This window comes from Bos mutus, chromosome 5 (assembly GCF_027580195.1).
Source record: "Bos mutus isolate GX-2022 chromosome 5, NWIPB_WYAK_1.1, whole genome shotgun sequence".
Lineage (NCBI taxonomy): Eukaryota > Metazoa > Chordata > Mammalia > Artiodactyla > Bovidae > Bos > Bos mutus.
In genome coordinates this window covers 110,991,210-111,012,422 of record NC_091621.1, presented here as the reverse complement: position 1 = coordinate 111,012,422, position 21,213 = coordinate 110,991,210, and the positions used below count along the sequence as shown (strand labels likewise).

General features: G+C 60.2%; 1 protein-coding gene across 19 annotated transcripts in view; it reads right to left on the bottom strand.

Moving 5' to 3' along the window:
* Nucleotides 1-429: 429 nt before the first annotated feature.
* MICAL3 (microtubule associated monooxygenase, calponin and LIM domain containing 3) overlaps nucleotides 430-21,213 on the bottom strand; it is a 154,952-nt gene continuing 134,168 nt past the window's right edge. For 13 of the 19 annotated variants that reach the window (XM_070371630.1, XM_070371631.1, XM_070371627.1 and 10 more), the window contains 8 exons: nucleotides 19,198-20,902; nucleotides 18,717-18,811; nucleotides 17,951-18,061; nucleotides 16,385-16,478; nucleotides 5,155-5,220; nucleotides 3,160-3,259; nucleotides 2,944-3,017; nucleotides 430-2,855 (listed from right to left, as the gene is read on the bottom strand). In XM_070371630.1, coding sequence (XP_070227731.1) covers nucleotides 2,671-2,855; nucleotides 2,944-3,017; nucleotides 3,160-3,259; nucleotides 5,155-5,220; nucleotides 16,385-16,478; nucleotides 17,951-18,061; nucleotides 18,717-18,811; nucleotides 19,198-20,902 — 2,430 coding nt within the window. In that variant the 3' untranslated portion in view covers nucleotides 430-2,670. Of the gene's footprint in view, nucleotides 2,856-2,943; nucleotides 3,018-3,159; nucleotides 3,260-5,154; nucleotides 5,221-11,703; nucleotides 11,755-16,384; nucleotides 16,479-17,950; nucleotides 18,062-18,716; nucleotides 18,812-19,197; nucleotides 20,903-21,213 lie in introns of all 19 variants that reach the window. The other 6 variants (XM_070371645.1, XM_070371632.1, XM_070371644.1 and 3 more) reach the window with 2 other exon arrangements.

Sequence of the window (21,213 nt, the reverse complement as noted above, 5' to 3'; positions counted from 1 at the left end):
GGCGCCACAACCCTGCGGTCAGCACACCAAGCAGTGCACAGGGGCCAGGATGTCAGGCCTCTCCCAGGCCCTGTGCCCCACATGCACTTGGGGAGGTCAACACATCTCAACGACTTAGGCCTGGGGGCTGCAGACCCTCCTGGCACTGGGCTGTGGGCCTCAGGGTCACCCTGACAAGGAGGACACTCTGCTGGCCCCGCTCTGAAGGGCAGCCTTGTACCCTCTGGTCGCTCCACACACCCGCTCAAGGGATTTCAGTGGGTGACCAAGACAGGATAATATGAACAAAAATAAAGCTGGCTGAAAAAGCACACAGGGTGCACTCTTCAAACCCACAGGCACGCTGCAGCCGTGTGGACACCATCCCTGAAGGGTGGTGCCTGGGGTCCTACCAACTTCAGGAGAGCGACTTAAGAAATACACTCTGCATTTCTTTTAGAAACTTTTATTGCGCATAAAATGGCCCATTCCCCTTTGTAGGTCAGTTGTTTTCTGTAAACTCCACTTTCTGCCCTACTGAAAAAAATCCTGCTCTTTGGAAAGATCGGGAATAGCCTCTCATTGCTGGTCAGGGCAGCTGGAGGATGGCTCCTGGGGCAAAGGCTGGAAGATGCCATCTGAGCAGGCTGGGCCCTTGGCCTTGGCATGGGCTCACTCACACCCAGCGCTGCAGAGGGAGACTTCCTGCGGCCCTGCCCACGTGGGGACGCGACAGGAGCCATGCGTTCCCAGAGCTGGAAACCACAGCAGCCTGTCAGCAGGCACTGTGACAACCTGCACACTAGTGGTTATGAAATGGAGCGTTCAGGAAAAGTGCTCTACTGGAGCCTGAAGGCGCAGCACCGCGCAAGGGAGCTGGGGAGCGTTTCCGAGCTTCTCTGCAGCTCTGGGCCTTCCCCATGTTGGCAGGCACAGTGCGCTTCCGCGGGGCGGTGCCGCGTCCCTTCTGGCTACTTCATAAACCCGTCCTTGTCCCGGGTGGGCAGGGGCTTGCGGGACAGGCCTGGCAGTCATGGTGCACCGGGTGGTGGGTGGGAAGGGCTGGCAAAGGCCACACAGGCGATGAATCCTGTCCCAAGCCCAGCTTTATCGGAAGGCTGGGGTTTAAAGATGGAATCTAGAACACCCTCTGCTCCCCTGTTAAGAAAGGAAAACAGAAATAGAGGCTCTGCTTCAACAAGCAGGAAGTGAGGGTCCAAGCCACAAGCCCCCTGGATTCCAGGGGGTGACGGATGACCGCTTTGGGACAGACTCAAGAAGAAGACAGTTCTCCGCTTCTTTGCAGTGAGAATGAATGTGTTCAAGTTGAGGCACGATGTGGTTCCCCAAGGACGTTCCGAGGCTGGTGTGGATGCCCCTCATCCTGCCTTTGCAGCTTCCCTTTCCAGCGTGTGGTCCTGCTCCACCAGGTGGGCTGGAGGGCCTCAGGACAGGCCGAGCTCCCCTGCAGACGGGCACGGCTGCTGCAGATTCTGACGGCTCTGGGAGCTGGACACGGTCAGCCCCTGGCCGAACCACAGCTCGAGCTGGCTCCATGGTGCTTCTCATTCCGTGCCTCCCCACAAAGAGGTGTGAGCAGGGGGCTGAGCAGAAGCTGCCGCGCGCGCGCGTGTGTGTGTGTGTGTGTGTGACTCCCCGACCACAGTCCCGTCTGCGTGCTGTCACCACAGCTCCGGTTGGTGGGTCCAGGCCTCACCAAGCAGGGTCCCTCATGCTGGTGCCGTGGCCTAAACCGTCTTCAGTCAATGTGGGAGATGAGACCTTGGCTCCAAAACGGAGAGAAACACGGGTCCTGTGGACCCGGGATTTCAACAGGGAGGATTCTGAGCAGTACCTGGCCAGCAGCCTGGCCTCTAGCAGCTCAAGTACATCCTTGATGAGTGAGCGGTGCAGACACGGACACCTGGGGCCAGGCACAGGGGATGGGAGCAGCGCACTGGGGCCCACACGGGTTCTCTCTGACAGGAGGGCTCCGGTCAGCCCCAGGAAGAAGGGGGTGATGAATGGAGGGCAGCGCGGTCAGCTGGGACCCAGCTCCATGCCCCGACCCGGGTGCCGGGGCATCAGGGTCCCAGTAAAGATACAAAAGTGAAGCTGCTTCAAGTATAAAAAAATAAGTTAATTGACAAAGAGGGTCCCCAGAGGCTGCATCTCCCAGGCTGTCAGCCTCGTTTGGTGCAAGCACAGGAACCAGGCGTGGAGGACGGCCTCCCACCCGCCGCGAGGCGTCCATGACAAGGCCAGCCTGCTGGCGGGGCCAGAACTTGGGGCCCCGCCCAACCCCAAAGTCAGTATTTTCCAGTGTTGAGAATTAAAAGCAAATGCAGCAGCCGCAGGGCACAGCCAGGAGGCCTGGGGTGTGGGCTGGGCTTCTCGTCCACTTCTGCGTGGTGCCAGGGGAGCGTGGTCACTGCGTCCTCCCAGGCACCTTCCCTGGGCACGCCCCCACACTCTCACGCTCTGGAGTGGGCGGGCAGGGGGCTTCCTCCAAGGAGGCTGAACCGCTGGACAACCAGCTTCACCCAGGGCTCCCCACAGCTCGGATGCCTGAACCCTTCTCAGAGCCACGTGGACCTGAATGCAAACTCCCCGGAGGCCCAGGCCCTCTCAGACCGGGGGTCTGGGAGGGGAATCTGGGCAGTGCGCAGACCGGCCAGGGCTGGGCTGGGCTCAGGACCAGTGCAGGCTGAAGCCCTTGGACAGCATGGCGGCCTCCAGGTCCTTGTCCTCCTCCTTCTCCCGCAACCGCTGCTCCTCCAGCAGGGCCACCAGGGCGTCTCTCTGCTCCACCACCTCCAGCATCTCGTTCAGGATCCTCTTCTCCTCCGCCAGCTCCTCCTCCGTCTTCAGGTGGTCTGGGCAGAACCACACAGGTGAGTCCTCCACAGGGCAGAGGCAGGGGGCCTGCCCCAACTGCCCCTACGCCCGCCCCGTGCCGCCTACCTTCCACCGCCATCCGCTCGCGGAGCTCCTGCTGCAGCCGGCTCTGCCGGTCCTCCAGCTCCAGCTCCCGAGCACTGGGGTTTGGGGGGGAAGGGAAACAAGGAGCTGACTGGTGGGGGTGGCACAGCCCTCGTCCCCCACACTAGGAGGGGCTGTGCTCCTGCTGCAACAGGCCCTGGGCCCACGCCCTCCTCCACCCCTGCCCGGGGAACTCACAAGATCATCAGCTCTGACTCGTAGCGCACCATGGCGTTCTTCTCCTGCACCAGCTTGAACCACTCCTGCATCAGCTTGGGGTCATCCTTCTTGCCCATGCCTGCCGAGAGAGGGCGTGTCAGGCCACAGAGCTGCTGTCTCCCGCCAAGGACTGTCACACGGGGACAAATGCGGAGGGCTGCCTGCCGCGCCCAGGCCAGGCCCAGGGTGCTTGGGGCCACAAGGGCGCCACGCTCCCCCCAGGGCAGCCTGCGCCTTCCTCTGTCCCCCTCGGCCAGCCCTCACCCCCCAGCGGCTCGCCTGGAGCCTCCTGCTGGACCGCTTGCTTTCTCCGGGGGAGGTTGTCAGTGCTCTGCCCTCTTTTTCTCTTTTCCATTCATTTCACATGCATTTGGGACTTGCTGGGTCCTAGGTCTGCTTTGAGGAGACCAGTCTAATGAAGAGGCAGATGGCAGACCGGAAGCACACTCAGACTTGCTTTCTGCACACTGAGTGAGGGGCCAGCATTTCGCTGTGGCCACTGACCCGAGGCCACCTCATTTCTGACATCCTGACCAGGGAGGTGCCTCTCTCAACCTTGTGGCCCCTCAGGCTCCTGACAAGTGCTCCCCACACCCACTGCAATGGCAGCACGGTCCCAGGAGGCATGGGGGTGGGGGTCTCTCCCAGGGCAGGGCGACTACAGGTTCCCCACTCTGATCCAAGCCCAGCCACAGCTTCTGGGGCCGCAGCTGCTCACATTCAGCTGCCTGCACCCCCTCGGCCGACACCCGTCTCCTCCAGCAGTGGCCTGACCCACTTCGGGTTCAGCTGCGGCAGGGGGAGGGAAGGAAGAGCCTTCCAAGGAGCCACACCACGGAGGGGACACCAGGAAGCCCACGGCCATGGTGAGTCCTGCCCCGGTGCAGAAACCAGACTGTGGTGGCTCTTGGCTGTTTTCGGATTACAAGCCGCCCGCAGTCTCAGGGAAGCTGGGGGCCGTCTTCCTAGGGAACTGCGTGAGCACAGCCGGTACCTCTGCCACGGACACCATGTGCTCACGGGCCCTGAAGTCTGCTCACAGCTGAGCTAAGAGGTCTCTCTGAGCTTTGGGGGCATGGGTCGGAAGTCCTCTCCCAGGAAGATCAAACCCAGGGACCCGGCCTCCCACCCCATGCAAGGGCGGGACACGTTTGCAATGCGCTATCCTGGGCCCTGGCTGCTGTGCAGCACGAGCTGAGTGCTGGGTCAGCTCTCCCTGCCCTCCCAGCAACTCTTTGGCTTTGAAAGCAGCCCCGTCCAGCTGTGCCCGTTCCTTCCTGAGCGGCTCTGCACGGGGCACCCATGGGGCGTGGAGGGCGGTCTTGGGGCGCCAGGACACCTCCCTCACTGCTCGAGCCAGCTCCAGAGGATGGCCGAGATGGACGTGGCTGGTGGCGGTCAGCAGGGAGCGAGCGCCAGGGAGGGAAGAGGAAGGTTAGCGGGTTAGCAGGAGCCACACTCCCCGGCCCCGCCCGCATGCGGTCAACGACAATCACCACCACAACGGACTGCAAACCAGACAGAGTTAACACACACACTCGGCAAGACACAGGGAAAGAAGTCTGCTTTCAGTGCTTGTCTGGAAAGAACGGGGCATCTGCGTAGACCAGTCTTGTAAGGACAGTATTCCTCGACTCCACCAGCACAAATCACTGCCCGCAGGGTGGGGGCTCCCCCGCGTCCCGGGATGTGAGGCGGAAGGGCCCGACCACGAGCGGTGGCCTGGAACTGCGGTCACCGCAGCCTGAGCGGCCCGAGGGCTGGACCTGCTCCCTGGCTTCACCCCACTCCCCAGTCCCCCCGAGACAGTCGAAGGGATACTGTACCTTGTGAGGGACTGCCACATATCAGGGGTTTGTAACAGGGCTACCAGGTGTCAGAGGAAGAAGAGAAAGAGCTGGGCTTCGGGTCCCTGCTTGACTAGTGTCGCTACACCCCTGAGAGGCCGCAGGGAGGAGGCGGGGGTTACGTTACCTTCCTGGACACAGCAAGGGCAGAAGGAGAGAGGTCTACGCCGTGGAGTCCCGCCACTGGGCTCAACTTCAAAAAGGGCCAAACAAGGAAGAGGAGGAGACGAGACGGACAGAGAGGAGGAGGCATTCGGAAGTGGGGAGGGACAGGGAGAAGGTGAAGTGGACAAAAAGCATAAAAGTGAGAAAGGAACAACAGGAGGAAAAGAAAAAAATACAAGAAATGGAAAAGCAGAAGCAAGGGAAACACAATCTACAAATGAGTTCAGTCCTTCCTTCATCCGGCACAGAAACTGGTCGGGAGCAGCCCTGGGCCCGGGCGGGCGGGCACTCTGTCCTCCTCAAGTCCTTGCTGGGGGGGCGGGTGGGAAGCTAGGAATGACCACAGGGCACCTCTGAGGCTTGGGGACCCTCCCTGTGAACAGCCAATGTGCCAGCAGGCCTGCCTGAGTGAGAGTTCTCAAGATCACCGTGTGGGTAAATCTAAGTGCTGGGATTCTCCTGGTGTTGAACCCACGGAGGCAGCGCCCAGTCTCTGATGGGCCCCTAGGGCCGACACCCGCTCTGCTCTGACCCTGAGCAAGGACTTGTCGGCCCAATGAGCTCCCCAGAGGCGGCCCCCGTCTGTATGAATCACCAGCCTGCCTCCGGCCACGGAGAGCGCTGACCACCCCTCTTCTGCCCCTTCTCCTCCAAGGGTCGACACCACAGCGGGCACACTGCTACACTGTGGACAAGTCCAAAACTCACAGAAACAAAGCTGGGGCGTCATGGACGGGGTGACTGAGAGCAGACAGCGTGCAGGGGACGTGGCTAGACTCGGGGCCTGGGGCTCTCAAGGGAGGGCGACTGCTCAGCAAGGGACCATCACAGAACCACAGGCACACGCAGGAGCCACGGCCCCGGGGGCGGGGAGCAGGGGCTGGGCCGTTAGAGACAGCCCTGTTTAGGTGAACACGAGGGCCAAGCAGACCGTGCTGACCGAGAGGCCCTTCTCCTTGCAGCGGGGTGTGTGCAGGTGCCGTGTGGTCTCTATAGGCTTTCGTGCGTAAGCCTGGTATCAGGCGCAACTTCAGAACTAAAGCAGACAGAGGCCATGTGTGTGTGTGTGGTGGGTGTGGACAGAGGCCGTGTGTGTGTGGTGGGTGTGGACAGAGGCTCTGTGTGTGTGTGGTGGGTGTGGACAGAGGCCGTGTGTGTGTGGTGGGTGTGGACAGAGGCCGTGTGTGTGTATGGTGGGTGTGGGCAGAGGCTGTGTGTGTGTGTGGTGGGTGTGGACAGAGGCCGTGTGTGTGTGTGGTGGGTGTGGACAGAGGCTCTGTGTGTGTGTGGTGGGTGTGGACAGAGGCCATGTGTGTGTATGGTGGGTGTGGACAGAGGCCGTGTGTGGTGGGTGTGCAGAGCTGTGTGTGTGTGGTGGTGTGCAGAGGTCATTTGTGTGTGGTGGGTGTGGGCAGAGGCTGTGTGTGTGTGGTGGGTGTGGACAGAGGCCATGTGTGTGTATGGTGGGTGTGGACAGAGGCCGTGTGTGGGTGTGGTGGGTGTGCAGAGGCTGTGTGTGTGTGGTGGGTGTGGGCAGAGGCCATGTGTGTGTGTGTGGTGAGTGTGCAGAGGCTGTGTGTATGTGGTGGATGTGTGCAGAGGCTGTGTGTGTGTGTATGTGTCTGTGTGTGCATGTGCAGAGGCCACGTGTGTGGTGGGTATGTCAGAGGCTGTGTGTGTGTGATGGGTGGGTGCAGAGGCTCTGTGCGTGTGTGTGTTTGTGTGTGTGCACAGAGGCCATGTGTGTGGTGGGTGTGTGTGGAGAGGCTGTGTTTGTGTGGTGGATATGTGCAGAGGCTGTGTGTGTGTGTGTGTAGGGTATGTGCAGAGGCCATATGTGTGTGGTGGGTGTGTCAGACGCTGTGTGTGTGTGGTGGGTGTGTCAGAGGCTGTGTGTGTGTGTGGTGGGTGTGTGCAAAGGCTGTATGTGTGGTGCGTGTGCAACAATCACAGTGATCCAGTGTTCCGGACAGATGGGGCCATGACCAGCTGGTCACTGAGGCAAGCAAGAAGCTCCTTTCTTACAAACACCCTCGGCTTATACTCGTCTACATCCAGCCTTCTCTGTCTCAAGATTGGTGCTCAGACACCTGTACACACCCTCAAGCGATAGGGTCCCCACCTCTGCTGCCCCCTGGGACAGACGTTATACACAAACAGGCTGTGGAGACAGGGGAGCAGCATCCGTGCTCATCAGCAAGGTCAGGGGCTTAACACAGTCACACGCATCCAAACAAGGAAGTCTGCCTGCAGGTGCAGTGAGATCGTGCTTCCCCTTCCAGACATCACGGAACACAGCTTTGGACCCTTTTATGCAGAGCGCGTCCCAGACGCCCTTCCGTACAGAAGCCAGCGTGAAACCACAGAACAGGACTCAGGACAGAAATCTGCAGGGGCTCCCCAGTGACAACAGGCAGTGCAGACACGAAAGGGCCAGAGCCCCGAAGGGTGGGTTGTGACGCTCTTCCTTAACCTTCCTGAGTGCTCTGGTATTTGCACAGTGTATACTTTACAATCAGAAAACCAACCAATAAATACTGTTTTAAGAAGAAAAACCAACCAAACAAGGTGAGTTTCCACCCCAGACCTGAAGCTGACGTGAGACTGCAAGGGAGGCACAGAGGTGCAGTTTGGAGCTAACCTCGCCTCGTCTGGAGATGTGAGACACAGATGTGGTTCACCGCGGGAGGCAGAGTGGTCGCCCCTCTCACAGCAAACAAGTCGCTTACGTTAGTCTCGTCGGGGACGTGCTCCTGTTTGCGCATCACTCGCAGACCCCAGTCACCACCCCGAGCGCCCACGGCCCACGGCCCGCAGGGCGTGACAGTCGCCAGCACCCCCCCACCCCGACACCCGGGCAGGCCACCAGTAAAGAGTTTGAAAAGCTGCAACTTATCATTGTGCAGCCAGGCACATCCCATGGATTCCAGAGGGCTGTGTGCACTGAGCGTGAGAGTGTGTCAGAGATCAAAACACGGGCACATGGGCGGCCTCATCGAGCCCCAGCACTGGCCCCAGCGGCTGCCTGGACAGTATCGGCAGGTCTGCCATCCAAGGAGGGCCCCGAGGCTCGGGGTCAACCGTGCACACCCTGGCCAGGATCTGCCTCGCCCTCCACCCAGTGCAGAGGGCCTTCCTTCGGGAAGCAAACCCGACAAAGGGAGGCAGCCCGAGGACGGGGCGGGCGCCAGGCCTGGAAGGGTCACCGCACTGCCCCTCCCCGCCGAATGGAGAGGCCCAGAGAGGGTGAGTGGCAGGGCTGAGGACACAGAGCGGCCTGAAGCCAGTCTCATCTCCCTGCTCAGGGTCGCTGACACCACCTTGCCTCTTTCGTGGCCTGGGGCTGGCAGGACCCCACGGGCTGTGGACAGTGGGCAGTCACGGCCAGTCTGGTGGCAATTCCTCGTCTCCGCTCCTTCTTTCTATGCTTCCACACCTCCCATTTTCTCATACAGGCGTTGTCCGAAGCACTGCACCCTCCCTCCCGCCCCGTCGCCTCACTACAGGGACCCTCAGGGTAGCTAGAACACTGTGGCTGGTTTGCAAGCTGCATGGCGGTGTGCTGCCTCTGACAGGATAAAAGGTTCTCCCTGACAGGCCTGGCCTGTCTGTGCTTATAAGCACAGAGCTGGGGAGATGTCTTATTGGGAAGTTCAGTATGAGACAAACCTCTGGACTAGGGGGAAACGAGGGAAAAGCACGTGAAAACTGAGCTCTAACACACACACACAGGCTGGGACACACTTACACACAGAGGCTGGGACATGCTCGCGCACACACACGTGCACACACGCACACAGACTGAGACACCCACGTGTACACGTACACACACAGGCTGGGACACGCACACGCACACACAGGAATGCTGGGGAATTTTGAGGACTGAAATATCCTAAAAGCAGAACCGAGCCAGGCTCATGCTCAGACGGAACAGATCAGCCAACAATCTGCCAGCATCAACTCAGGGGAGCGGACCACACAGGAAGGCTCAGAGCGGGGTGGGTAGGTGGGGGGCTTCCCCACCTCCCATCACAAGCCATGGCAAAAAATGAAGACCCCCTCCCCAGTCCCTTATGCTGTTTCTAAACCATTCATGCTCTTTCCATTTCCCCTGGAGATGTACAAATCAAGAGGTGAAGTCTGGAAACCAGAAATTGGGTGTAAATATTTCTCATTCAAAGTTCTCCAGAAGAGATGCAGTCTTCTCCTGAACACGTCCAAGTCTCCTCCCTGGTCTAGAGCAACAAGACCAGTGGCTGGGCAGCAGGACCCTGTCTCTGTTCTTTAATGGGTCCTCTGCAATCACAAGGTGCAGCTCTGGGAAGAGGAGTCTTGATACTCTCTGGCTCAAAAGGAGACTTTCAACAGGTCTGGAGCCCTTAAAAGTCAGCTGAGAGCCACTCTAAGACCCCAGGGGGGCATGACAGTGAGACAGGAAGGGGCTGGGCAGGGACTTCAGCCTGGACTTCTCCCTCTCACCTCACAGGAAGCACAATCGGTGCTGAGTTCCTGTGGCCCTTTGGGGATGCAACCTGGTGGGCTATAGTCCATGCGGCCACAAAGAGTTGGCTACAACTGAGCACACGCAGTAGACAAGTAATCAGGCTCTACATCTCAGGCTCCAGATTTCAAGAGGGTAAAATTCCACCAAATAACGAGATTGCCAAGTGCTCTGCGGAGGAGACATCAGCAGGAACTGAAACGGGAGCTGCTTCTGACATCTACCTTCTCCTTCCAGACTTGTGGGTAGCGGCAGCCGCCACGGGAGGGCAGAGCCCCTAGAGCCACAGCGGGCTGATGTGCGAGGACCCATATCAGGCAGCAGGGGTTTATAATTCAGAGATACACTGAGCTCCTCTTTCTACATATTGCACTCTCCCCTGGAACTTGTTGGAATTCTATCCCGAAGGCTGGAAGCTGGAATCCAGGGACACAGAAATGGAAATGGCCAGCATCCTATCACTCAAGCATCAGGAGTGAAGGGAACAGAACTGGCCACACGGGGTCATCCGTGTGGCTGCTGTTTGCAAGCTGGGAGGGGAGGCTGAATGCAATGTCAAAGAAATAGGTTTGACAGTCCTTCCCAGGAGACTCTGAATTAAACAAAACAATTGAGATTCATTTGGAATCGACACAGACGTTCCCAGAGGTGTCAGGAGGAGGCAGAAAGTGAGCCCAGGACATTAGTCAGGGTGGGATCTGTTAGTTGGGGTGTAAGCATGAGCCCTTTTACAGCACCAATGGCTATGGGGTGGCAGCACCTGGACACTGGAAGCTCAAGCCCTGGAGGGCCGTGTAGAGGGTGGACCCGGACACCCGGGGTCAGAAAGCAGAGGGGAGGCCAGGACACCCACCCCAAGGAGGCCGGAAGCCTCCTTACTGGTGTAGCCTCTCTAAGACCAGGGCTTTATCTTGAGTTGCAATTACAATCATGCTTGGTTTTTAAATGAATGGGCCAGGAAGAGACTCTCTTAGAAGAATGGAATTACAGTAAAAAAAAATGAGAGAGAAAGATCTTGCCCGCTCTTCCGTTCTGAGACCACTTTCAGGCACGGAGCCTGCCTGGGAGACAGAAGTCTGACCGCCCGACCAGGATGAAGGACTCCAAGAAAGCGCTGGGCCTGGGAGCCCCGGGAGTAGCTACTGGCTCAGCACCTGGTGCGGGGGCGGCTGTCCAAGAGAGTCACCACCAGGCCTAGAGGCGACACGGCTGCCTGGTGCTTCTCTGGCCATAAGGAGCGGTGAGCCTTGTTCGGCAAGACACCCACAGACTGGACTCCTCTGACGCAGCGCTTCCACTGTAGAAGTGGCCTGGGACACTTGCTAACGCAGGTGACCAGGCCTCACCTCCAGGGTCCCTGACTCAGAAGGTCGGGGGTGAGGGTGGGAGGAGGGAGTGAGACTCTGCAGTTCTAACAGGCCCAGTCTGGAGGCTCAGAGGCTGCAGGGACCACACACACAGGACCAGCCTCGACTTCTCCTGAGTTTGGTGAAAAGAGGACGCAGTAGTCCCAGGACAGAGTAGGGGGGGCGGCATTCTCAGACGCCTCCCCCGGGCACCTGGACCTTTCAGGTCAGCATGAACATGCGCTGACGGAGGCTATGGGCATCCTGGGGGAGGTGTGAGGGAGGGGGCTTGGGAAGGTTGTGGTGGAGCATGTGCATGTTGCCTGAGTGTGTATGTGCACGCACATGTGCTGCTACCATCAAACGACCAAACGCTGTCAGTGGGACTGGGATGCAGATCGAATCAGAGGCTGATGCTGTGGCTGGTGAACCTCTAAATTTATAGAGAATTAAAATACCCCAGCAGCAAGGATTGTCTCAGGTCTCCCCCGGCACACACATATGGGTGAGGCCGAGTCAGCACACTGCTCTGTTTGAGCTGGAAAAGGGCCTGTGCTTTACCATCCGGTTATGGTTATCAGGCTGACTTCTTGCTGTTTGTGAGCGGGGCGCGGGGGGTGGGGGAGTCAGCAGGGTTAGTTCTGTAACAGGTCTGCATACATACCACCCAGATGCAAGTCGATGAGGTCAGTGTAATAAGACTCTCCCCAATAGTCTACAACAAGGAATCGGGGAAGCGTTATTGGATCAGGTAACCCTCTGGCCCCCCAGTCCCTGGCAGTCAAGGGCATGAAGCATAAGAAACACCCAGGGAGGCAGCAGAAAGCATGCGTTTCCCCCAGGCACCCCCACAAACATGCTTCAGCCACAGGCCTCCTGGTGCCAGGGGTGGTCCCGAAAACCAAGGTGGTGGTGGGGGGTTGGGGGATGGAAGGGGGCAGCGTGTAGCCAACCAGCAGCTGGGACAGGGCCTTGGCTCTGCTGGAGATCCTGCTGGGATTCAACCTCATCTAATTCAGACTTAGAAAATGTGAGGGGCAGGTCAAAGGCTATGAACTTCCCTAGTTTCGCATATCAGACGCCCCAGACTAAGGCTGAAGGCCAGATGCGAATGCCTAAAGAGGATATGTTAGCCTTCAGCTCGCCTGTCCACACTTACCCCAAGTGGAGCAGAACCACATCTGCTAAACGGGTCTGAGTGAAGGAGGCCCTGTGGCCCTCAAGGTCACCAGGTCCCCAGAGAGCAGAAAACAGTGGCACCTCGCTCCACAGCTGCCCACCAGCACTCCTGTCCATCACAGCGCGGTGAGGGTGACCCCAGGACCATGACAAATGCAAGCGCAGTCAGCTGCAGCTCACCACCCTTTCCTCCTCATCTCACAACCCAGCAGCCTCCAGTTCCACACGAGGGCTCCCCTTGGGGGACACAGACACCACAACGCTGAACGAGGCTGTCCCAGTAGGTTCCGAAAATAAAGAGGGCTTCCCAGCTGCTCCAGACCACACACCTCAGGAATCTCGGTCTTCTCTGAGGCTCTGACCCCAGACCTGCCGTCTAGATGCACGTGAGCCTTCTCTGGAGGGCAGCTCGGCCACCAGTGGCACCTCAGAGAACCCATGGACTGAGACCGAATGGCCGGTTCAGGAAAGGAGCTGACCAGTGCTGCTCAGCCCACAAGACCTCCTCAAGGGCTTGGCCACCAGCAAGCACACCAGCAAGAGGAAAGAGACACGAAGCCCAAGAGAAGATGATATCGCCAGGTGGGAACACAACCCAGGAAGTGAGGTGCTTGAAATGAAGAAAGCAAAGCTCCGAGTTCCTGTGTCCACTGTGGGAATTTCCCAACAGAGGGACCACTGCCTGTATATGAACCGGAGATGCACATTTGCACAAAAGTGCTGGAAAGTCTTGCTTAGTGGACTCTGGATCAGAACTCTGGTTTTCACCCTGCTCTCTGGAATGCCCGGGCTCTACAGGTGGTGTTCTGGGCTCTCCCAATACCTGACTCACAACTACTTCTAATTCAGCAATAAATTTCAATAGGACACACCACGTTCGAATCTGTGATCCACCAGTTTGTGACCCATGGAAGCCCATCACCACGTTGACCTGTGCTGTCAGGTCAGCTTGTTTCTATGTGGCCCCAGGACCACCAGGCTTCCTCTGCCCTGTGGGTGTGAGTGTCCGTCCAGCCTGTCAGGACACTTCATTCATCGACTCAAGTCCTAGCCTGTGAGCAGTCTCACTCAGGGAACCCACCTCTCAAAGCATCCTACCAGCTGACCCTCCAGGCACGGACTGACCCTCCAGGCACGGACTGACCCTCCAGGCGCAGGCTGACCCTCCTGGCGCAGGCTGACCCTCCTGGCGCAGGCTGACCCTCCAGGCGTAGGCTGACCCTCCAGGCACAGGGTGACCCTCCAGGCGCAGAGTGACCCTCCTGGCGCAGAGTGACCCTCCAGGCGCAGGCTGACCATCCTGGCGCAGGCTGGCGCTCCAGGCGCAGGGTGACCCTCCAGGCGCAGGCTGACCCTCCTGGCACAGGCTGACGCTCCAGGCGCAGGGTGACCCTCCTGGCGCAGGCTGACCCTCCTGGCGCAGAGTGACCCTCCAGGCACAGGCTGACCCTCCTGGCGCAGGCTGACGCTCCAGGCACAGGCTGACCCTCCTGGCGCAGGCTGACCCTCCTGGCGCAGGGTGACCCTCCAGGCACAGGGTGATCCTTCAGGTGCAGGCTGACCCTCCTGGCGCAGGGTGACACTCCAGGCGCAGGCTGACCCTCCTGGCGCAGGGTAACACTCCAGGCGCAGGCTGACCCTCCAGGTGCAGGCTGACCCTCCAGGCACAGGCTGACCCTCCAGGCGCAGGCTGACCCTCCTGGCGCAGAGTGACCCTCCAGGCGCAGGCTGACCATCCTGGCGCAGGCTGGCGCTCCAGGCGCAGGGTGACCCTCCAGGCGCAGGCTGACCCTCCTGGCGCAGGCTGACGCTCCAGGCGCAGGGTGACCCTCCTGGCGCAGGCTGACCCTCCTGGCGCAGAGTGACCCTCCAGGCACAGGCTGACCCTCCTGGCGCAGGCTGACGCTCCAGGCACAGGCTGACCCTCCTGGCGCAGGCTGACGCTCCTGGCGCAGGGTGACCCTCCAGGCACAGGGTGATCCTTCAGGTGCAGGCTGACCCTCCTGGCGCAGGGTGACACTCCAGGCGCAGGCTGACCCTCCAGGCGCAGGCTGACCCTCCTGGCGCAGGGTGACCCTCCAGGCGCAGGCCGACCCTCCGGGCGCAGTGTGACCCTCCAGGCTCAGGCTGACCCTGCAGGCACACCCGGAGGGCCGGGTGACTCCACACACTGTACAGCTGGCTCTTGGCTCACCGCGCGTTTGGGAGCATATATCTGAGGTCCGTTCTTCACCAGGAATCTAAATTGCAGTTGGATCCACAGCGATTCTGCTGCGATAGCAGCTCCGACTTTAAGCTTCAGACCCCTAGACCGTTCTCACTGTGCACATGCTGAATTCCCATGGCTGTACATGACCTGCTTCACTTACAACCACCACCTCTGCACACCAGGGTGCCCACCCTGCAACCAGGGCTGGACTGGACACTGAGGTTCTTAGCCTTGTGGATCTCTACCACAACCTACATTTTCCACCTGTGTTCATTCACATTTAAGAGTAACTTTTTTTCTTTTTCACTTTAAACTTGAAACCATAATTTATCATGTAAAAAGGGGTTCTGCTGCTGATAAAACAGCTTGAAAACCACTGACAGAGATTAAACTCTGGTTGTACATGTTTGCAAAGAGGTAATTATCTAAACAACTAGAAAGAGGAATTTCAGCAAAATCCCAGACCAGTCTCCGTGGGCCCTTTCCTCTGGCTCCTTGGCAGGCAGCAGCCCGATAAGGAAATGCCGAGGGGCTGTCAAGGACACACCATGGGCGACCAGCAGGGCCATGAGCGCCGTGAGGAACATATGCTAGGACGAGGTCCCTGTGAGGGACCACTTTCCGCCATGGCAGGCGGGATCCGAGGGCCCCGGGCCCTCCTGGCACCTTCAGCCAGCAGAGACAGCAGCAAGGGCAGGGCTGCGGGTGCCCATTCACACCAGGTACAGGACAGCTCCCTGCAGGCGGTCAAGGCTTGACTGAGGAGGCTGGGTCAGGGCATGCAGCGTTGGGGGCACTGCCTGTGCACCTGAGCCCCCACTCCTGGACACAAGGTCCAGTTTTCACTCTGGTGGCAGAGAGTCCAGATAGTGCAAGACCAAGACATCACAGCTCATCTTTCTGCCTCATCCCCTCGTCACCTGAAGGTCACCCTGTGTTGACTGCTGGCTGTATTCCGTGCAGGAAGACCCTGAACAGGAGACTTTCTTTGTGCCTGCCTGGCTCCATACCGAGCGCCAGCCGCCAGAACCCCAGAGACGCGTCCTGACACCAGATGCTCACTCGGAGGCCAGCCGTCAGTCAGTCTTCCAACAAGATCAGAGGCAGCGATGGCTGTACAGGTAGCCACCTCTTCCTGCTGCTTCTTTGGTTTATCCTCAGCCCACCTGCCTGGAGACTCACTCCACCCTGCCCAGGAGCACAACCACCATAGCACCTGTCTTCACTGCAGGCTGCATGAGCCCATTCTGACCCTGGCTGCAGTGCTCTCCACAAAAGGGTGGAGGCTCCAGCCTCGGGGACGCTGGGGAATGCAGGGGAGAGTCCCTCGAGTCGGGGTGGGGTTGCAATGGGGCCGGTCCGAGGGTTCAAGGTCCTGAACCAAGAGGCCACCCTGAGCACTGGGTGCCTCCTTGCTTTCTCTGCAGGCTCTGGGGAGAGTGGTTTGACCGCACGGGTCCCATGGTCTGCCCCAGCACACGGCCCTCATAGCCTCCTTCCAGGCTCTGCTCTGCCCTGCTCAGGCTCTGCCCCAAGTGACCGCCTCTAGGACAGAGCCTGGTCCACCCTGGGGCGTCTGTGACGCCACCCTCAGCAGGGCCTGTGGGGGGTGGGGGGCTGCGTGTGCAGTTCTGTGATGGCCCCTTGTGCACAGCCTGCCCTGCTCCCAGCCACTGTCTTCTTGGGGAGACGATGGGGAGGAGAGAGGGAGAGACCCAGGGCATCACCAGCAGACACGGGGGATGAGGGGGAGCCCTGAGACGGGGGGTGGGGGCCAGCCCCAGATGCATAGGCCTTTCTCCTCCTTTGCTTCACAGGAAGCCCCAGGTCCCAGTGACGAGGGGACCAGAGAATCCTGCTGAGACCCACTGACTCCGCGCGTGGGGCGGGAGCTAGCCTCCCGTGGTGGGTGGGACGGGGCTTTCCCGAGGACCCTGTCCTCTAGGCCCAGTGGTACCTGCTTCCCCGCGCAGCGCCTTCTCCACGGCGACCCCCCTCTCCTCCAGCTGCCGCTGCTTCTCCTCCACCTGCTCCAGCTGCCGCTGGATGATCTGCGGGCGACACACGGTGAGTGTGAGGGGCGAGGAGAGGACACACAGTGTGAGGGGGAGGGGAGGACACACAGTAAGGGGGAGGGGTGGACACTGAGGGGGGAGGGGAGGGGAGGACACACAGTGAGGGGGAGGGGTGGACACAGTGTGAGGGGAGGGAGGAGAGTGAGGGGGGAGGGCAGGGGAGGGTAGGGGAGGAAGTAGGCGGGTGAACCCTCAGGCAGCCAGGACGCTGGGTGTCCAGGGCACACAGAGAGGCTGAGAATGCTTCAGCAGGGCTTCCTAACAGTCTGGAAACCCTGCTTCCACAAGATTAAAAAACACCCAGCACAGACTTGCAGTTGCCAAGGGGGTGGGGAGTAAAGAGGGAATAACTGGGAATTTGGAGTAAGAGGTGCAAACTATTACATATAGGATGGATATAACAAGAGCCTACTGCACAGACAGGGACTGTAGCCAATCTTCTGGGATAAACCCTCATGAAAAAGATTAAAAAAAAAAGAATGTCTATGTGCATATAACTGAGTCACTTTGCTGTGCGGCAGAAATTGGCCGACACTGTAAGTCAGCTACGCTTCACTTGGGCTGCCAAGGTGGCACTACTGGTGAAGAACCCGCTCGCCAGCAAGAGGCGTGAGGAGACACAGGTTTGACCCCTGGGTCGGGAAGACCCCCTGAAGGAGGGCATGGCAATCCACTCCAGTACTCTTGCCTGGAGAATCCCATGGACAGAAGAATCTGCTGGGCTACAGGCCATAGGGTCAAAAACAGTGAGACAAGACTGAAGCAACTTAGCACACAAGCATACTTCAATTAAAGAAAAAACACCAGCAACCACGTGGCTGGACCAGCCACACTCTGCAAGGAACAAGGTTTCTGGGGGATAATGGACCCCTGGGAGGACCTTGCACCTGGAAGCCACAGTCTGCTGTTATTTAGTTGCTAAGTCGTGTCTGAATCTTTGTGACCCTATGGACTGTACTAGCCAGACTCCTCTGTCCATAGGATTTTCCAGGCAATTCTGGAGTGGGCTGCCATTTCCTTCTCCAGGGGATCTTCCGGACCTAGGACTCGAACTCGCGTCTCGTGCATGGGCAGGCAGATTCTTTACCACTGAGCCACCAGGGAATAATTTACATTAAAAAGTTATTTTTTGTTAAAAGGAAAAAACAAACATCAAAAGGCCTGGGCCTGAGGACAGCACCAACCTGTAAACCCAGCTGCGTCAGAGGCCAGCCGGTCACAGAGATTGGACTGGCTGGTTTGTAGTGGTTACTCCAGAGCTGGGAACCTGGAAGACTCCAAGCTGGACGTCTCCCTTTCCACCAACAGCTGCCCCCAGGCGAGGCTTCTGCAGCTGCATCGAGCCAGAGGCACAGTCCAGGGGACAGTGGCTCCACCCCGCCTCCTCTCTTGCCCTTGTGTGGATGTGGACAGCAGGCTGGGAGGCTGGGAGGCTCTGCTGCCCTTACCTGGGCGCGGTGCAACCGTTTCAGCTCCTCCTGCTTGGCCTGCCTCCGAGCTGCCTTCTGCACACGCCGGGTCAGCTTGGCGTTCAGCTCCTCCTCCGTGTAAGTTCTCGGCTGGAGGGGACAAGAGGGTTTCTTCGGTCAGTGGCTGGCTGGGCTGGTGTGCAGAGACGCCCAGCCCTCATCCCTGCAGGAGCCCCACAGGAGACGCGCCCCACGGGGCAGGGATGGAGGCCAGCTGCACACTGACTGCTGGGCAGTTAGGACGTGGGGCAGCCTTTACTGCGGAGACCACCATCCTACAGTTTCCCATGTAAGGACGTCTGCTTTCCTAAGACTCTGGGGGTAAACGTGGTCACATGTTCTCTCCAAGCCTCTGGCTTGTAGGGGAAACACAAATAAGGAAAAAGAAAAGCCAGGGTCCTTTTACTTTTCTGTTTGGAATCAAAAGCCCCTTTCTTCGGATGAGCACCACTTCCGAGGCTCCTGGAGGAAGTCTTGCCTGAAGTAAACAGGTGCTTCTATTCTGAATGAAGCCACACTAACTGACGCGGCTGGAGGAAGGGCACAGGTGAACTGGATGGACTCGGGGGTCTACGCGCCAAGAGCAAGGGGGACGTGCTCTGGCAGGGCAACAGCTGCTCCTGCACAGGTGTGCCTCGCGGACACAGTGAGTGCGGGTGCAGGGGGTGACCACTGGGCTGGCTGGGGTCCAGGGGTGGGGGTGGGGGCTGAACAAGGGACAGAGTCACGCCCGCGGCCCGCCCACCTCTTTTCTGGACTTCTGGGAGGTCCGCTCGAGGACGTCGTCACTGGAGAGGTCCGAGTCCTCCGAGCAGCTCAGCTGGCGCCGCGTCCGCAGCTCTGGGGGCGGGGCCGAGCAGATCATGACCAGGGGGCCCACCCCCTGGCGGCCCGGGTCGGGAGTAAGGTGTGGTCCTCCCCAGTTTGGTTCTGTCCCCGCACCCAGAGCCACAGGCCTGAATGCTGACACGCACCCAGGCAGGAGCCCACATGCACCAACAGGCCGTGTCCAGCTGCAGCGCCTTCCCTAGAAAGCACATCCACCTGCGGCCCCTGCCCAGCCATTCGCTTGTTTTGGAACCTCCTAAGTTTAGCTGCCTCCTCCCTAGAAAACCCCAGGGGAGGCAGGGCGGCACAGGCAGGGGGTCTTCGGAGGGAACCGTGGGGACGGGAGAGCCTGTACCCCAAGCTGTGCCCAGGGCGGGGGTAGGGCTGCACCGCCGAACCTGCTCTTGAGACGGGAGATGCCCTGGGCTTGCCGGCGTCCACTGTGGTCCCGCTGGACGGGGTGCTGGGGCAAGACCGGCCATCACTCTTCTTCTTGTCCTTCCTGTACCCCGAGAAGACAGACTTCCACAGAGACCTGGGCTTGGCGGCCGCTTCCTCCAGAGTGCCGGGGCTGGGCCTCTCCAGGGGCCGGCCCTCGCCTTTGGGCTTCTTCTCTTTCTTGCTTCTCCGAGGAGAGAAGAGGGACGACCTCTTCTTGCTCTTCCCACTGGAGCCCTCTGACGAGGTGACCGAGCCGTCCGGGCCCCCTGAGTCCGAGGGAGGGGACAGCAGCTCCTCACTCGTGGCTTCGTGCCTCGGGGCAGGTTCCTCGGGGCCCTTGGGGGGCACGGCAGTGGCTCTGCGGGGTGCAGGGGTCCTGGGGGTCCTGGGGGCTGCAGCTGCTATGTCCATCTCCTTCATCCTGCTCAGCTGCCGGGCCATGGCATCCCTCAGTGCCTGGCTCCGCACCGACTTCTCCCGGGCCCGCATGCGCTCGGCCGCCAGCTCCTTGGCCTCGGCCGAGACCAGCGGCAGCCCCCGCTTCTGCAGTGGGACCGCACTCTCTGGCCCCCGGCCGTTCTCCGGAGCCAAGGGCTGCTTGGGGTGGGGCCAGTGGGAGGGGGGTGTGAAGAAGGTCTCCTGCAGACTCGAGTCCTCCGTGCGGTCGTCACATGTGTTGTCATCATACGTGTCCTCCACATCATCCGCAAAGGGAATCTCATCCACGCTCTCCACGAAAGACTTCCGCGCCTCCTCCTGGGGGGGCTGGGTGGGCTCCCGCGGGGGCCTCACACATACAGCCGGGGGTGGGGGTGCTGAGGCCACAAGCTGCCCTGCCAGGGCTGGCTTCCTGTGAAGGGTAGCGGGCTCCTCGTCAGGCGGCGGGGGCGGCGGGCTGGAAGGGGGCGTGAGCATGGTGGAGTCAGAGGTGTTGAAGCTCTGGCTGCCCGGTGTCCTGGTGCGGGAGGAGCTGCCCTGCAGGCCCAGCCCCGAGCTGCTGGACAGGTCTCTGTGCTCCTCCCGGGGGCCCTTTGGCTCCCTGTCGGGCGGGGACACAGGGGTGGGTGGGCAGGGCTGGGCCCCCTCGGCTGCTGGCAGCCCCAGCTTCCTGGGGACAGGTGGGGGTTTTAGGAGCCGGAGCCCCTCACTCTGGGGGGCCTTCTCTGCTGGACAGGCCTTCAGGGGCGGGGACTGGAAGGCGAGCTCAGACCCCGGGCTCCGGTGCACAGGCGTGAGCCCCAGGCTGCGGCGGATCTCGGCACTCTTCATCCAGAACTCTGCCACCAGGTCGCTGCGTTTCAGGGCCTCGTCCCCAGGGAGGGGGCTGCCCAGTGTGTCCTTCGTGACCCCTTGGTTCTTCACGGGGAGGGGGGCCAGAGGAGTGGAGGTTCTGGCCGGCACGGGCTGGGAGCGGATGGGGGACAGGGTGGGGGACGGCACGGTGGCCTCAGGGGACGGCTGAGGCTGGGAGCAGATGGGCAGTTGGGTGGGCGGGGATGGGCGCTGGGGGCTGGCAGGCGAGGGTGGCGTCCTGGCTTCAGGCTGCGATCGGATGGGAGGGTGAGCTTCGGGCTCCGCTGGCGGGGTCGAGGGCTCCGGCAGAGGGCTCTCAGCGGGTGACCTTACCCCAGTGGCCACAGCGGCAAGTGGGGGATGGGCGCTCTGTGGGAAAGCAAGGTGACACGAGCCACTCAGAAGGCAAGGCTGTGACAGGCATTCTCTCCCACCGAGGGCCTGAGCTTCCTGAAATGGCCTCTCCACCCTCGGGGCCACAGTCGAGGGCCAGCAGGACGCCCCCTCTTCTGCCCTGTCCAGCTCCTGAGCCCCTCACCCAGTGCACACAGGCAGCTTTCAGGTTGGGTTCATCCCAAGTGTACCTTGCTCTTCGAGCCCTGAAATGACACCAGCCAAAGGATGCCACGACCCACCCCAGCCTGCCAGGGTCTCTGATGTGAGGTGGGAAACAGCGTCAG